The 16,732-nt window shown below is 48.0% G+C and overlaps 1 protein-coding gene across 1 annotated transcript in view; it reads left to right on the top strand.

Annotated features, from left to right (window-relative positions):
* The first annotated feature begins 94 nt into the window (after positions 1-94).
* The window catches only part of ATP6V0A1 (ATPase, H+ transporting, lysosomal V0 subunit a1), a 23,585-nt gene continuing 6,947 nt past the window's right edge, over positions 95-16,732 (top strand). The window contains exons 1-15 of the mRNA XM_009082258.1: positions 95-110; positions 397-494; positions 998-1,126; positions 5,420-5,505; positions 6,085-6,211; positions 7,455-7,537; positions 8,155-8,248; positions 9,534-9,746; positions 10,397-10,547; positions 10,765-10,904; positions 11,333-11,490; positions 11,941-12,031; positions 12,811-12,929; positions 13,201-13,417; positions 13,984-14,091. Coding sequence (XP_009080506.1) covers positions 95-110; positions 397-494; positions 998-1,126; positions 5,420-5,505; positions 6,085-6,211; positions 7,455-7,537; positions 8,155-8,248; positions 9,534-9,746; positions 10,397-10,547; positions 10,765-10,904; positions 11,333-11,490; positions 11,941-12,031; positions 12,811-12,929; positions 13,201-13,417; positions 13,984-14,091 — 1,830 coding nt within the window. The remainder of the gene's footprint in view (positions 111-396; positions 495-997; positions 1,127-5,419; positions 5,506-6,084; positions 6,212-7,454; positions 7,538-8,154; positions 8,249-9,533; positions 9,747-10,396; positions 10,548-10,764; positions 10,905-11,332; positions 11,491-11,940; positions 12,032-12,810; positions 12,930-13,200; positions 13,418-13,983; positions 14,092-16,732) is intronic.

Raw genomic sequence — 16,732 nt, 5'->3', positions numbered from 1 at the left:
GGGGGCGCTGAGGTGTGTGTCTCTCCCGCAGCTGAATCCTGACGTGAACGTCTTCCACCGCAAGTTCGTCAATGAGGTCCGGAGGTGTGAGGAGATGGACAGGAAGCTCCGTACGTTCCTCCGGGGTCCATGTGGTTCTGACTCTGCAACTTTCGCTGATAAAGCCCAGCCAAGGCAGGCTGAGGCTGCAGGGCAGGGCAGGGCAGGGAGCAGTTCTGAGCAGGGGGTGAGGGGGTTGAGGCTCAGTGCCCTCAGGGATTCACCTCCTGCTTGAGCCATAGGTGCCCAAATCAGACACTGGAACAGGCGGTGGCAGGAATCGTGGGGCAGGGGCAGGGTGTGGGGACACTGGCACTGCAGGACCCTTAACTAACACCACCAATGCTGTCTCTGCAGGGTTTGTGGAGAAGGAGATTAAGAAAGCAAATATTCCCATCATGGACACTGGGGAGAACCCAGAGGTGCCTTTTCCGCGTGACATGATTGACCTGGAGGTAATGATGCATTAGGACTCAAACAGTACCTGAGGATGGAAACAGGGGGAATTGTCTCTGTTGGTCAATACCCACAGAGGGACATTGGCCAGAGTCCCCACCTGTGCCTGGATGTGGCTCTGCTGCTCACATCAGGCTGGGTGTGACTCACCAGCCTCTGCTGCCTGTGTCTTTGTCCAAACACACCAGTGAAAGTTCTTAATGGGAATTTGACCATCTGAATGAGCCAAAACCTGTTGGAACTGAACGATTTATGGGGGTGGGTCAGAAAGTTTATCAGGGTTTAATGACTTGAAGAAAATGTGTCAGTCCTGTGAGGTTGCCTGAAGGGAATGTGGCAGCTCTGGAGCTGTGCCACAGCAGGCTGGAGACACACCTGCAGTGGCATCCAGGTCAGGTGGGGACGTGCAGCACCTCTCCTGCTACTCTGCTGACAGCCTGGACAGCACTTACTGATGGAATTGCTTCAAGTCCTTTTCCCCTCTCTTTTCCACACCCTACAGGCAAACTTTGAGAAGATTGAGAATGAGCTTAAGGAAATCAACACCAACCAGGAGGCTCTGAAGAGAAACTTCCTGGAGCTGACAGAATTAAAGTTTATACTACGTAAAACCCAGCAGTTTTTTGATGAGGTCAGAGCACCACGGGGGTCACACCTGGGAGATCTTCTCCTTGAAATTACCATTTGTACTCTCAGATGTGCTTTCAGTTGCTGTTTGGGGCACAAGGGTCATTTTATGCTTGGTTTAAGAAAGCTGCTCGGATTATTTTCCATTTCCATGCAGTGCACACAGCTACCCATGGTTTGCCTCCTGTGATGCTGGTTTGGGTTTGTTCTAATTAAGCACTCTTAAGAATTGTGTAAGGTAATTAAGATGTGAGTGGTTCTTAAAGCACAGCAACAGCCCCAGAATTTGATGGCACAGCGAGCACTGTCTGATGGGTAAGAGTCTCTCTGGTGCAGGTTCAGAGGAGTTACCACTGAGCTGAATTTCCTTTTAGCCTTTGAAGTGTTACCTGGAGACTCATCCGGGTTATAATGCAAAGTCCACTGAAATAATAGATTAATTAATTAATTGAGCCTTTGATCAAACTCTCTGAAGCTTTCAGAGGTCAGTGCCGGAGCAAAGCTGCTGTTTAAAGTCTTCCACATGTTGTCAGACATCTCCTGGGCCAGGAACTGGCAACTTTCACTGGACCTGAGAGGAGCTTCTCTGATGTAAATAATCAACATAAATCCTTCCTGGGAGGACATAACCCTCCCTTGTACAGCTGAAGTGTCTCAGAGTCTTGGCAGTTTCCTCAGAGAGCTCCTGTGTGCTTTTCAGGACACATTTTTGCCTACTACATGTCTTGTTTCCTCTGATCCAGGATTTGATCAAAGAGTTCTTAAGTTTCTCCTGGTGTTCTCAAGGGCTGTTATCAGGTGGGGCTGAGCTCCTGTGCTCTTCAGGCCATTTATCTGTCCGTTTGGGTTTTGGTGTTGTGTCACAAGACACTGCCTGTGAGGCACCAAGGTTGGTCCTGTGCCAGCACCAGGCACTGCTGACACAGATACAGACGCTGCTGCTGATGTGAGGGGTTGATGGGTCCTGGGGTTGATTTGAGTACAAAATACTTGTCTTCGAGTGTTGAATGTTCACTTTCCAGAGTCCCTTGGCCAAACAGGATTAACCTGATAATCCTTCACTTTGCTGTGTTAAGGTGCCACTGCCTGTTCTGAGTGTTGAGTAAAACCTAGTACAGTTGGTGCTGAGCACTTCTGTCTCCAGAATGAATCCCAGGATGGTTTGGGTTGGAGGGACCTTAAAGCTCATCCCCTTCCAGCCACTGTCATGGGCAGGGACACCTTCCACTGGACCAGGGTGTTCAAAGCCCCATCCAACCTGGCCTTGTTAATCACTATACTCTCTGGTGAGAGCTGCTGACTGCAAGTAGAGTTTGATCATTGTAAATTCAAAGATCAAAATCATGTTTCCCAAGAGTCCACGTCAGGTCACCCACGGAATGAGCTCACAGCAGCCTCACATGAACCAGCCAGAGACAGTTTAGACATGTTCTGCTGCTCTTTGGTAACTGTTTTCTGTAGTAATGAAACAAAATACACCAAGGAACATGTGCTGCTCTGTGTAAAAGCAAACTGAACAGCTCGTGGGTGATGTTCAGCAAAACATTAGTGTGGACAATCTAAGCCTGTCTCAGTTCAGCCTGTGCTCAGCAAACAGCCCTGTGGGAGCAGCCCAGGGCGCGTGGCCTGGTGCGTCTGCTCACTGTCCCAGAGTGGCCAACGCTCCCTCCCCTGTGCTGCCATTGCACAGCACCTTCAACACTTGAAGACTTCAATAACTTGTAATTGAGATTGGTTATTCATAGTAATGAGTTGCACAAGAAATGGCTGACTCCAAATTCCTTCATGCTTGGCATTCGCTGCCCAGAGCTGGAGCTTGGGGGGAGGAGGGTGGCAAAATGTTCCTGGTTCTACCTGGGACCATTCCAGCCCAAGAAGCCATTTCTTGTCCCAGCACACCATGTTGATGATTATACTCCTTTTCTCAGTCTTCTTGTCTTTGCTTATGAAGAACCATATGAGCTGGAGAGATTTCTCTGAGAGCTTTGCCTAGAGTGTGAGCGTAAAAGAAGACTGGAAAAGTAACGGTTAATGGCATGCAGTCCCCTTCTCCTCCCTCTGACTCTTCTGCCATCTGCTTCTCTCTGTTTGCTTTGCATCTGTCACTTCTGTCTGGCTCTGGGTTAACAGTTAGATGGTGACATGAATCCATTTTAGTTCTTGTGAACGTTGATTTTTGTTCTGTTTGTGACCTGGAAGGGGCTTGAATTGTATGTGGTCATGTTGGGCATCCAGAGCCATCACAGGGCAGGACTGGAATCAAGGGTGGGGAAAATGAACCTTCTCTGAGATCAAAGCTGCTGATCTGGGTGATGATCAGGGGAACAATAAGCAGTTTTAAAATGCTTAATGAGGAAAGCTCTGCTTCTTGATTACTGGCACGAAATGCTTGGGGGGTTCCAATGCTGAACAACCTGAGGTAGTACAAAGTACTTTACAGTAACTCTGATGTTTCACTTGCTGCTGGTGAAAACTCCAGCTCAGAGTACATTTCCCAGCGCTCTGGTTTCCTACATTGGGGCTGGACAGCTCTTCCCTTCCACAGGCTCTCAGTTCTTGTTCTGTTAAATCTCATAGCAGTGCTTTAATCATCCCTCCAGACCCAGAGCTGCTGCTGCTGCCCCGTTTCCTTCCTAGAAAGGGTCTGACCATCAAACCAGAGTAGCTGAGAGGTGAATCTAAAGAACATGAGGTTTGTTATGCAAATAATCCTTCTGTAAGAAAGTTCTCTTTTGGTAAAACTGGTCTAATCCACACGTATTCTAAACTGTTTTGTTTTGTGGTTCCAACGCCCAAAGCAGGACTTGTCCTGAGTACAGGATGTGTAGCCCAAACAGGCCGAGGTAATACTGAGCATTTATAACAAATTCTCTCTTGGGTGGGTGGATTCGAAGTTGTCACATGTGCTGTCCTTCCTTTTTCATGATTCAGCTGCTAAAATGTAGAGCAGCTCACAAAAATTATCACAATGTCTCAACGGCTGTAAATACAATACAAGCCTCTCACAGTTGTAACTTACTGTTCTTCCACGTCCTGAAATTGATGTCAAACAATCTCTGGGATGTTTGGTCTGTCTGTTTCGTTTTGGGGTACCAAGCTGTCTTGTTTTGGTTGTGTTCTCTATGACAATCAAAATTTTTGTTCAGTTTTTGATGTTGCAACAAGTTGCCTTAGAGTGGAAAGGATGAGGAGTTCCTCGTGTGGCCTTTCCAGGTGGAATGCAGGGCTCCTGCCCTGTGCAACCTCTGTAAGCTGCAGCTCGTGTGTGTACAAGCAGCTGAGCTGCATTCGTGTCAACCTTGCAAAAACTCTTTTGTATATGACAAACACTTGTGTTTGGCAAGCAAGTGAAGTGTTGGGGAGATTGCCACTGAAACGCTGACACAGCTATTGCCCAAGTGGAAGAGCTGGGGCTGTGTCACTGCGCTTGCCACAGACTTTTGCAAGGCTGAGCTGTGTGTGCATCTGACGTGTCCTAGGGTCCAAACTCTGCCTTCCGGTGTGTTTCAGCAAGTCCTCTTAATGGCTCTGTGGGGAAGACCTCCTGTGTACCACAGAGGGTAGACTTTGGCCCTCTGGTTGTGCTCAGGAACTGCAGTTCTTGGCATTTCATTGTATGAGCTGCAGAGGTAGAGCTAACTGAGGTGGGGTGGAACAAGTGTGAAGATGGTGCACCAGAAGATGTGATTTGAGCATCCTTGGCCGGAATTACTGATGCTTGCAAGCTGTATTTCTAAGAATTTTAGCCTGCAAATGAGTTGCAATGAAGGACAGTGTAAAACTGTCCTGCTTTAGTGCCTGGCTGGCCAAGAGATGAGCCACATCACCAGCCTGCCCTAAGCAGCACATCTCATGTGTCTGGCGGTGATCCACGTGGTCAATGAGGATAAATATGAGAGTCAAGTGTGTTTCTCTGGTTCGTGCCATTACATATGGTTCTTGGGAACATCACTTGTATTTAAAACATGAAATTTCTTTTTGAATTTTGCCTTTCTTCAGACTTATATGTCCCCCAACCCCTTTGTTGCAACAATCCTCAAACCTTTCTTGTATGGAAGCCCTGCTGAGCCATTCCACTTTCCCTCTCGTTTTCCTCCTGCCATGTGTGACTCTTGCTGTCCTTTCTGTCATCTCGTTCCTCTTTCCACTATCTTATGTTCATTCTTTCTTCTTTTCTTTCTTCTTTTCTTTCTTTGTCTCCCCCAACTATCTCCTGGCTCCTCATTCCCTGCATGCCACTAACTGGTTTCATTAGATATTAATTGATTTGTGAATTCAGGCTGAATTGCATCATCAGCAGATGGCGGATCCAGAGCTGTTGGAGGAATCCTCTTCACTGCTGGAACCGAGCGAGATGGGAAGAGGTGCCCCGCTCCGACTCGGGTAATGGCACTGGGGGCTCTGCCCTGCCTTGGGGTTGCTGGATTAGGGATCATGAGCCTCTGGAATCAGGAAGGAGTTGAGTGCAGTCGTGGGACTTCTCATGCCAGGCAGATGGAAGCTGATGTAAAACCAGCTGCTGCTCTCTGCTCCTGTCCTGCCCACGATAACTTCCCAGATCCTCTTTATGCTTCTCTCATTTCTCTCTGCACCGAAGAATTATCCCAGTTTGTTCCCTGTAAACCTGGTTGTTTGCTCAGACATTCTGAACTCTCACAGCTTTGTTGAAAGTCATAACTACTGTGGGCACATAATGCTCTGAAACAACTGTATAGTTCTCTGTCCTCTTTATCAGCTGCTTCCAGGCTTCCTTGTGTGTGTGTAATTCTCTATGGAACATGGGGGTTTGGGCTGGTGAGGCTGAAGCACAGGCCCATGACATGGTCACTGGCAGGTGTGGCTGATGATAAAACAAGACGTTTGTAGCTTTCGGTGTGATTGTGGCCCCCAGTTGCCTCTGTGTGCTGTGTGGTGGGCTCTGGGGTGCCTGGGGCAGCCCTAACGCCTGTGCTGTCCCGGCAGGTTCGTGGCTGGTGTGATCAACCGCGAGCGCATCCCCACGTTCGAGCGCATGCTGTGGCGCGTGTGCCGCGGCAACGTTTTCCTGCGCCAGGCTGAGATCGAGAACCCGCTGGAGGATCCCGTCACGGTAAAAGGGACCGTCGCGTGTGTGACAGGACCTGAGAGCTGTGGATGTAGATCGAAGCCTCTGTCCCTCTGAGCTCCATGCTTTGGGTCGTGTCCCTCCCCAGCACCTACTGCAGCCTCTGAGCTTCAGGGACAGATGTTGTCCTGTTGCATTGAAGCAACAATAAGAGGCTGGATGGGGGATGCTTCTGAAAGGGGGAAACAACTCAAAACGTGGCCTGCAACAGAGCCTGGTGACTGCTCTGGCCCAAACAACAAGTGCAGGTCCCATGTGCAGTTCGAAATGAGGAGTGATCCCTCTTGGAAGCAGCTCTGTGAGACATGGGCAGTGTGTAGCACCTGTAGCTCATTCATCCTGAGCATAGACCTTTTGCTCTCTTATTAATTTGCTAATCAATGATTTAAAGATCCACCTGAGAACTGTTGGGTTTAGTACAGATATAAATTGTAGATGTGGTTGGGTTTTACATCCAGTGTCCTCTGTGCTCAAACCAGCAGGCACTGGCCAAAGCTGGAGAACCCTTGCTCCTCCCCAGTAAGGGCTGCGTGGGGGCTGCCCTGGCACACAGACCCAGGAGCTGAAGTGCAGGAACAGCCTCTCTTTGTCACGTAAGGCTGACACATTCCCTTGTCCCAGCGACTGCCGTAGCTGACCTGTGGAATCATCTGTCTGCTAGAGAGACTTTGTTCTTATTGTGCAGAACTTCCTTAAATTGAGGTCACACCTAATGTAATTATTCTTGCAACATTATGTTAAAATTTCCTAAGTAAGGTAGAACAATAACTTGTCAACAAATGCAGGAAAGGGGCCCTGGCTGCCCCCACGGACACAGCTGTGCAAGGAACGTGCTGTCAGTCTCCCTGGGAGCCACAGTGGTTACACTCCCCCTCGTCCTACCTTCATTCCCTCCCCAACTTTTGCTTTGGCTCTGTAGGTGAGCTGACTGCAGTAAATGCTGATAAAGATTTCATTGTATCTCCATTATTTTTGGAGATCTTCCCAGGTTTTCCTGTTTATTGTATTGCACAGAATCAATAATGGATAATCTGGGACATTCTGCTTCAGTAAACACAAATACAGTGCAGTGGAGCTGAGAAAATCACTCCTTGTGCCTGTTTCAGTGTTACTCAGGTGCATTCTTGACCCACTGTGCAGCTCTGAGCTCTGATGGTCAGACTCTGGAAGGAAAAGCAGAACTCTTGCAATCAGCTGTCACGCTAATTTCTGCAATTCTTTGCTCTAGGGGGATTACGTGCACAAGTCTGTGTTTATCATCTTCTTCCAAGGTGATCAGCTGAAGAACAGAGTCAAGAAGATCTGTGAAGGGTATGGAAGTGACAGCTGGGCAGCTCTCAATTATTTGAAACACACTGACATGGCTTAGTATCTATTTTTCTCAACTCCTCATTTCACAGTGGCTGCAGGAACACATATTTTGACAGCACATAAAGTGTGCCATGAGTAGCTGAGACATATTTTGCAGTCAAACTCGCCACTCCCCAGGCTGTAATGCTCGAAGTACACAACTGCTGTGCTAGGGAATGCCAAAAAACAAAGGAGATTTGTGCTCTGGGATGGTGGATGTCAGCAGGATATTATCACAGGGGAGACAACAGTGATTGCTTCTAGCAGCAGCTGCCCTGGCATGACAGCATCCCCCTGAGCTGGGTGGCTGACAGCCTCGTGACAGTGCCCTTGAGACACTGGCAGCACAGGGAACAGAGGATTCTCTCCCACTTCCACTTTCTTTAGCATTCAGCTTCTGTTTTGGCCTAAAGCAAACTTCTTCACTCCTTTGATTTAGAGGCTGGAGCTCTGCTTGGCAGACTCTGCTGATCAGAAACTTCTCTTAAGCTGCTTCTGGCTTTGTTTCTGTGCTCAGGCTGAGCCCTGTCCCACTGATCCCTCCATCTCTGTCACTGAGGTGCTTGCCTGTCTTCCAGGTTCCGAGCCTCCCTCTACCCGTGCCCAGAAACACCCCAGGAGCGGAAGGAAATGGCTTCTGGTGTCAATACCAGAATTGATGATCTTCAGATGGTAAAATAACTGGGGTCAATGCCCTGTCTTTCATTTTTTTCTTGAGTAATATAGTTGAAAACTTCTTTGGATCCTATTAAAACAGGAGGATTTTTGGCCCTGTTAGGTGACCATGTTTTCAGCTCCAGGTAGCTCAGCAGTGCAAGAGAGATGTTTGGAGACTGCCTGCTCAGTTGTTTCTGTGTCAGGGTTTGGGATGGGGAGGTTTAATCTTTCTGGAGGGCTGAGCAGTTCATTATATACACGAGTACAGAGAACTCCATACCAGAGAGCAAAGAGGAACACACATGTGAGGAGATCCTGTGTGTTCCAGCTCTTACAGCATGTTGTGTAATTGCCTGTTTCACCTGCAGGAGCTATGAAAACATTTCAGCTTGTTTCCAAGCTGAGATAACAATGCTGACATTAACTGAGCTCTTCTTTTTTCTGCCTGTCTTTATATTTTCACGTTGTGCTGTCCTGAAGAGCTTCTGCTTTACAACTAATCTTTTGCGCACAACAAGCCTGTGTGGTAGTAAAAACTAATCAGCACCCAGATCTCCTGGGTGCCCACTCTGAAGTATCTGGGTCTTGCTTTAAGGAAGAAGGGCAGTATGTGATAGATAGTGCAGAAAGATTTAAGGGATTTGAGACAAAAATTAAAGAAAAGATTCAGAAACTAAAAGGAAAAAGGGTTGAATTTGACCTGCTTATTTGATACAGAAACTGTCTCAGGTTGGGAGTTGTGCAGTGCAGTTCAGTAGCTATTTGGAAGTAGACAAGAACTGGGTGTGTTGAAAGCTGCAGTGCCCTGTGTCCTCACTTTCCCTGCAGTCTAAGACTTTCCACTCTGGAAATCTGACTTGGCCTGAGTTTGCTATGTTCCAGTTGGAAAACACCCTCAGTAGGAAACACTTTCTCCTTTTCCCTTCAGTAAACAAGTCTTTCAGGGTAATTTCTGTGTTTTCCTGAAGCAGTGAACCCCTCACTTGCAGAACCCTTCTCTGCTTTTTTAACCTGGGCGGAGGTAAAACTGTTCCCTGTGATGTTCATTGTTTTAAACACCCACTGACCTTGAGGCCAGAGAAGGAAAGTAATCAAAAACTTCCCTGGAAAAAGCCTTTAGGCCTTTTAGCAGAGCTAATTAATGTGCGGACTACAGCATGTCCTGCAGGCATGGGTCAGCCTGTGCCTGGCTGGGGGAGAGGGCTTATTGTCCATCCTCTGTGGGTAAAGCTTGGCTTGTTGGTGCTCCTTGAGCTTTGGTCAAGGATTTGGCCTCATCTTTTTCCTGCTTCTCTGCAAGGTGCTGAACCAAACAGAGGATCATCGCCAGAGGGTTCTGCAGGCAGCGGCTAAAAACATCCGCGTGTGGTTCATCAAAGTGCGAAAGATGAAGGCAATTTACCACACCCTGAACCTGTGCAACATCGATGTGACACAGAAGTGTTTGATTGCTGAAGTCTGGTGTCCTGTGGCTGACCTCGATTCCATCCAGTTTGCTCTCAGGAGGGGCACTGTGAGTAGCTGTTTGGGTACAGCCTCTCGGCTGTGGCAGCACATGGATTCATTGGTTTTTCCTAATTGTGAACCTCTGAGCACCATCCCCTTGGGCCGTTGGAATCAGCCCTCCCAGAGGACAGTTTATTTAACACACAGGAGTCATGGCTTATAGGCAAACGTGGTAACAAATAGGTTGTGTGAAGCTTTGTGTTCAGGAGAATGCTGGAACAGTGAGGATTTTGCTGTGTGTGAGTCCTTTGGTATGTTCAGTTATCCTGGCTGTGCTCTGTAGTCCAGGTGTCTGGATACAGGAGCTCCCCAGGATGCTGGCAAGCTCACCCTCTGCTTGGATAGACAAGAGGGTTGGGTATCTTGCAGTCCTTTCACTTGCTGTTTTAAAAGAAACAAACAAACTCTTGCTTGAGTTTGCTGGTCTGTCCTACACAATGTTCACCCTTACTCCAAGTGCTTCTCCTGCTGCACAGAGTGGAGAGCAGTGTAATCCTGGCAACCTTCCTCAGCTGCTCCAGTGCCTCAGTGTGCAAGCACATTGCAAATATGCAAGCTTGCAGTTTTCCAAATGCCAAGGGGAAAGCTGTGCCGGACTCCGTCCCCCAGTGCTCCCAGTGTGGGTTCACTCATCTTCTGTTTGTTTTCTTCAAACAGGAGCACAGTGGATCCACTGTCCCATCTATTTTAAACAGGATGCAAACCAACCAGACCCCACCCACCTACAACAAAACTAACAAGTTTACTTGTGGCTTTCAAAACATTGTGGATGCTTACGGCATTGGGACATATCGGGAGATAAATCCAGGTAAATTCAGGCTGGGAAGAGTCCAAGACATCTGTCTCAATTTTTTAGTCACAGTGTTTCTCTGTATTGTCCCTCCTGTGTGGAAATTTCTAATAAGAGACTCAACAGCTTTCAGAAGCAGAGGGGAAGTTCTTATAGCGCTCAGTTGCATGAGTTGTACCTTGGTGAATGTGGACTCACACACAGTGCCCTGGGAGTGTCATCTCTTCCCTTACAGCTCCCTACACCATCATCACCTTCCCGTTCCTGTTTGCTGTCATGTTTGGGGACTTTGGCCATGGAATCCTGATGACTCTCATTGCTGTCTGGATGGTGCTGAGGGAAAGTCGGATTCTGTCCCAGAAGAGTGACAATGAGGTGAAGTGGCAGATCTTGCTCAGCTCTGCGTTTCAAACAAAGAGTTGCATCTTGGTTCACTCCCATCCTTTCCCCCTTGAGCTGACCAGAGCTGAGATGCCCTGGCAGGGCATGGAGGGGGCTGACAGAGCCTGTGCTGTCTGGTTCCAGACGTGCGCTGCCAGCTGGGGGTTGCATCAGGCTGTGCAGGGCAGTTTATCCTCTGCAGCTAATCCCAGGCTCCCTGTGGACAGCCACGCTGCCTGTTTATCCTGGTTATCAAATTCTGTGCTGCTGTGCTCCCTCTTGCTGCCCTAATCCCTGCCAAGGGGAAATAGAGGCTTTAGACTCTTCAGTCCATATGGCTGATGCTTCTCAGACTGATTTCCCTGGTTTGTCCTTCCCTGTTCTCATGGAGTTTCTTTGTTCCTTTTGTGTTTTTGCCCTAGATGTTCAACATGGTGTTCAGCGGTCGATACATCATCCTGCTGATGGGGCTGTTCTCCACGTACACAGGCCTCATCTACAACGACTGCTTCTCCAAGTCCCTCAACATGTTTGGCTCCTCCTGGAGCGTCAGACCGATGTTCACTAAAGGCAACTGGTCGTGAGTAAACCCTTGGTAACTACTTAGAGAGGGACAGTGAGGAGCAGGTGACTTATCCTTCCCCATTGTCCTCCCCTCTCAGCAAAACAAAACCTTCTGAACTCAGTCTCAAGGTGAATTGGAAGAGAAATGTAAATGGATATTTGTCAAGTATCAAAACAGCATCTTTTTCTCCCCAGAAAACTTGTAAAGATGCAGTTTCTCACCGTTCTCCTCATAGGCATTGCAAGATTCCTGTCCCCTGCACCTGTCTTCCTTGTGACACTGAGGAAAAAGTAGGGAAATAGGTTTATTATTCATTTGGGAAAATCTCTAGGGCCGCACAGGATCCTCACAGTTCTTTCAGTCTGAGCTATTTCTTGCTCTCACAAGGGAAGAGTGTGGTTAGTTTTTACAGAAAGAGGCCAGCATCGCTTGTGCTAATGTCTGTATAATCTCATTCCCAAACAGAGATGCTTTGCTGGAGACTGCTCCCCTGCTGCAGCTGGACCCTGCCATCCCAGGGGTGTTCGGTGGGCCCTACCCCTTCGGCATCGACCCGGTAAGAGCCCCTCCTTCCTCTGCAGTCCTTTGGGAACACACTGTGTCAGCAGAAGGGGAGGTGCCTGTCCTGTTTGCTGTGAAAGATTTCCCCAGCTCAGCCATTCCCTTAGCAGAGTCCATCCATGATGGGAATACTCCTGAACCGTAGAATGAATTTGGTTCCTACTGAAACACCAGGTTTGGGATGGAGACCCCTGTTCTCGGGTCCATTGAGGGCTGATTTCTCACCCTTTCTAACCTGCAGTGCTTTAATCAAATCTGATTAGACTTGCCATTCACTCTCTGAAGTTACTTTTTTGTCTTGGGGAAAGTTGTTTATCTTTTTGTACATTTCCCAGTAATCCTGTCACATTGTACCTGCCTGTACCTCTGCTTCTCACTCTGCTGGGAACGTGTGACACGAACCTTGCATGTGTTCCACGTAAAGAGGAAGTGCAGGAAGTCAGAGCTGTGTGTAATTGTTTCTTTACATGGATAATGATGTTTTTTTCTGGTAAGGATACAGCCCCCTTTTTCCTGCGGCTCTGAGCTGCCATGAAAACAGGTGTGATTGCTGCTCAATGGTGGGCTCAGTTGCTGTAAGGCTATTCCTGGCAGAACAGCTTGTCTTCTCATTTCCCAAAAGATGATGTCCATGGGACAAACACACCTCTAAGAACCTGCTCTTTCAGCCTGGCACTCCCTGGCTGCTTCATACTGTTTAGCATACAGTGAGCATTTTCCTTCTCCACTTTTCCTTTCCCTGGTGTGTGCCTGACTGGATGTTGTTTTTCCCAGATCTGGAACATTGCCAACAATAAGCTGGCCTTCCTCAATTCCTTTAAGATGAAGATGTCTGTGATTCTTGGTGTTATCCAGATGCTCTTTGGTGTTGCACTGAGTCTCCTCAACCACATGTAAGTACTTTGCTCTGTTTTTGTCGTGGGGGGAATGTGCTTGGGTGTTGTGTCTGTGTTGGTTTAAGATGCAGGAGCCTGTCAGCAGTGCAGTCATTTCTGGGTGTGGGAAACTGTGCCAGGTAATTCCTGTGCTTTGGCCCAGCTGTTGTCAAGCTGCTGAGCCCCTGTACTCTCATTCCAAAGATGCTCTTCGTGCTCTCATTAAAAGTTTTTGCCCTAATTCCAACCAAATGTATTATTAACTCTCCTTTTTCTTTTTCCCCTGTAGCTACTTTAAGAAGCCACTGAACATATACCTTGGATTTATCCCAGAAATGATTTTCATGTCCTCTCTCTTTGGATACCTTGTTATTCTCATCTTTTACAAGTGGACAGCCTACGATGCTCACACGTCAAAAGAAGCACCAAGCCTCTTAATACACTTTATCAACATGTTTCTGTTCTCCTATGAGGACACCAGTAATAAGATGCTTTATAGTGGGCAGGTGCGTGCTCGTGCTAGAACGAGATCAGAGATGCTTTGAGATATTGGAGTGTTTCATTGATCTTACCGTAATTACGAAGCCAAGTATGAAACATTTTTCCTCTGTGACAGCATTTCTGAAGGCTGATACTGTGTAATGTTGAAGAAGGAAGGAATAATCTATACCAGGAATGTATGTCAGTCTGAACATAAGCCAACTAAGCTCTAGAACATTTGGATCCTGATTAATAGTGGAAAGCAATCGGGAATATTGTCCTATGTCTGCAATTCTCAGCTTGCTCGGACACCAATGCCATTTCCTCCCAGCACTACCAGACATCTGGCAAATTCTCTTCCCCTGCAGGATCTTTTTGATTTTTCCCTCATCTAACCTAGTCTCAGCATTAAATGCTGTGTTCAGTCAGAGGAGGCAGCTGCAGGCATTAAGTACGGCTCATTTGCTGTTCCCAGAAGAGAAGGAGATGGTGAAGTGTCCACACACCCTGAGAATTCAGCATTCTTGCTGGGTTCTGTGTGTGTTTGAGCAGGGACTGCCACAGAACCACCTGAGACTTGTTTCTTTTGCAGAAAGGGCTCCAGTGCTTCCTGGTGGTGGTGGCATTGCTGTGCGTGCCATGGATGCTGGTGGCCAAACCTCTGGTCCTTCGCCAGCAGTACTTAAGGAGAAAGCACTTGGTGGGTGACTCCCTCTTTTATATTTTCCATATGAAAACTAATTATGGTTGAAAAGCTGTGTTCTCCATCTCAAGCTTGGATACAGGGGTTCACAGTGCATTGAGGCCTGTAAAGCATTCTTGCATATTCCTGGGCACACAGGCAGGTGGGTGTTACTGCAGACAGAGTGTTGCCTGCCTGCTCCCCAGATCTGGATCCAGCATCAAACCTGCTTTAAAAACCCATTATATTGGTAATATCAGAACAGTGTCTCTGGCTTGGGCTTTGGCAGCTGGTTTAGGAACAGTCTTACTGGCTGCTGGATGCACTTCTGTGCCTGGGCTAGGCTGGCAGTGGGCACAGGTGGAATTTGCTGTCAGACTTCTCAGCTGTCTTTGTTAAAAGCAGTTCGGATGGTAAAAAAAAAAGATCTAGAGGAAAAACGTAGACTCCTACAGTCATGTGAGAGGTTGTCTGCTGGGGTGCTCTGTAGGTTTCCAGCTGCACTGTACAGCACAGTGTGTGAGATGCAGGAACCTGGCACAGGTGCACTGCGGAGACCTGCGAGTTCTCCCTGCATGTCTGGCAGAGCTGTGAGGGTGTGCAGCAAGTCCACGATCAGTTCAGTTACAGACACTCCCTCTCCCTTTTCTGATCATCTTCCATCCTCCCATGTCCCCTCCATTCGTCTCCCTTTCTCTTTTTGTTCTCCTCCTCCTCCCTCTCTCTTCTCCGTCCTCCCCCAGGAGGGGCAGCCCGAGGAGGCCCAGGGCAGCACGAACACGCAGGCGCTCGAGGCAGCAGCGGCTGCAACAGTGAGTGCACTTCAAACTCGCCTGATGCATTACAGACGGGACATGGCTTTCTGTCTGGTTGTCGAGGGAGCATGGAATGTATCGGAGTTTCATAAGGGAATGGCAACTGCACCTTTAGGGTGGAAAACACTTTCTCTTGGAAAGAGCAAAGTTCAGCCAAATTGATACATTCTGGATGGACACCCAGGCTGGAGAATGATAGTTACGTGTGCACAGAGACACTTCCTTGCAGGAGTGCTGCTGAATCCAACCTGCAGAGCAGCACAGCAATTTCTGTCACAACATCCCCCCAGGTTAAGTTCCCTTTTTTTCTGTTCTTGCATATTTGTTTAAGATAGATTAGGATTCCTCTCAGTGTAGCATTTCTGTTTGCATTGTGTGTTCCCAAACACACAGGGATGTGAAGGCCTCCAGCAACTTCCCATCAGTGATCACTGGATTTGTGACACCTCTGCCCTGCACACACTCTGACCTGAAACTGTTCTAAAATTCTTGTTCACAAACAAGCCTCTCAGTGGTGGTTGTTTCTAATTCTTTGAGTCTGAGCCTGTGGACAGCCCTTTGCTGCCAGAGCTTTCTGGTGAGGACTGGGGCAGTCCCCAGAACTTGGTCCCTTCAGTGCTGCCTGTTGCAGCTTGGGTTTAGTTGTAAGTGCTGCCTGGCTGACTAGGGAGTATGAATCTCACTGACTTGGTGCAGCACGTTGTGCTCTCCACGTGCCACAGGTGCCAGGAGGAACAGTTCAGCTGTTTCTTTTGTGACATTTGAAATGTCAGACATGAAAATGGATCTTTTGTGCATAGTCCAAGCAGCATATGAAGTGCATCTCCATTGGGAAGATGGAAGGAGAAGTCTTGTGTGAGGTGTGCTTGGAAGGATCAAGTAAACAGCTGGAGCTGCTGGAGCTGTGTTTGGGTTGGATGGTTTACAGGGAATGGATATGAGTTGAGTGTGAGGGAAAAGCTGCAAAAGTGCAAGTTCACACAGGCCAGAAGTACATAAATAGAATATTGACACAAAGCATCAGTGACTGTGTTTCAGAGGTGCTGGAAATCCTAACAAAAGCATTGCCTTGGTTGTAAATATGGGGGTGTTTAAATTTTATTTCTATTTTCAGAGCATAAACACCTACCTGATTTGTTTTTAGAAACCTGACGTCTTTAATCCACATCTGGCCTTTTGTGCAAATTTGTAGTTCATCCTAAGATAAAATCAGGCTTCTGAGAACAGATGAGGTCAAAGAACTGTGAGCAGCTGTTCCGTGGGTCTGCACAAACACTAGGTCACAGGACCTTCAGCCTCCTGGGTCTGCATGGGCATCCCTGAACCTCTGCAGTCTGGATGTGGCAAGTCAGCCTGGTCACTTGTGACCCAGGACAGTGCTGGAGCTGGACACAGGATTTGTTTGTGTTTGTGGTGTTGGAGTTTGCCTTTCTGGGGCCAGATGGGAACTGCTCCCGATTTCATTTCAGCTCAGTCTGTGGTTGTTCTTTTCACTTTGGAGCCCTGGAGGTGCAGCTGAGGGTCAGATGCTGAATGTCAGAGCAAATGTCTCTAAAAGGACCTGCTTGTAGAACATAGAGTTTCCAGGCAGGGCAAGGTCTGGTTTCCCTTCTGGTGTTGGTGTGCCTGAGGCTGGTGGCAGCATGTTTGTGTGAGAGTGAGTGTGTTCTGCTCTGTGACCTGTTCCAGTAGCCCAGCAGTGTGTGTCAGTTTGTCCAGCACTGCTGGGCAGGACCTGGGGCTGTTGTATGTCAGAGCCAGCAAATGTCCTCTGAGAGATGTGCCATTACTGCCCTCAGGGCTGCAGTTACACTGTAGAGATGTACCAAGGATTCACTCAGACA

This window comes from Acanthisitta chloris, unplaced genomic scaffold (genome assembly GCF_000695815.1).
Source record: "Acanthisitta chloris isolate BGI_N310 unplaced genomic scaffold, ASM69581v1 scaffold37059, whole genome shotgun sequence".
Lineage (NCBI taxonomy): Eukaryota > Metazoa > Chordata > Aves > Passeriformes > Acanthisittidae > Acanthisitta > Acanthisitta chloris.
This window is presented reverse-complemented; position numbering and strand designations above follow the sequence as displayed.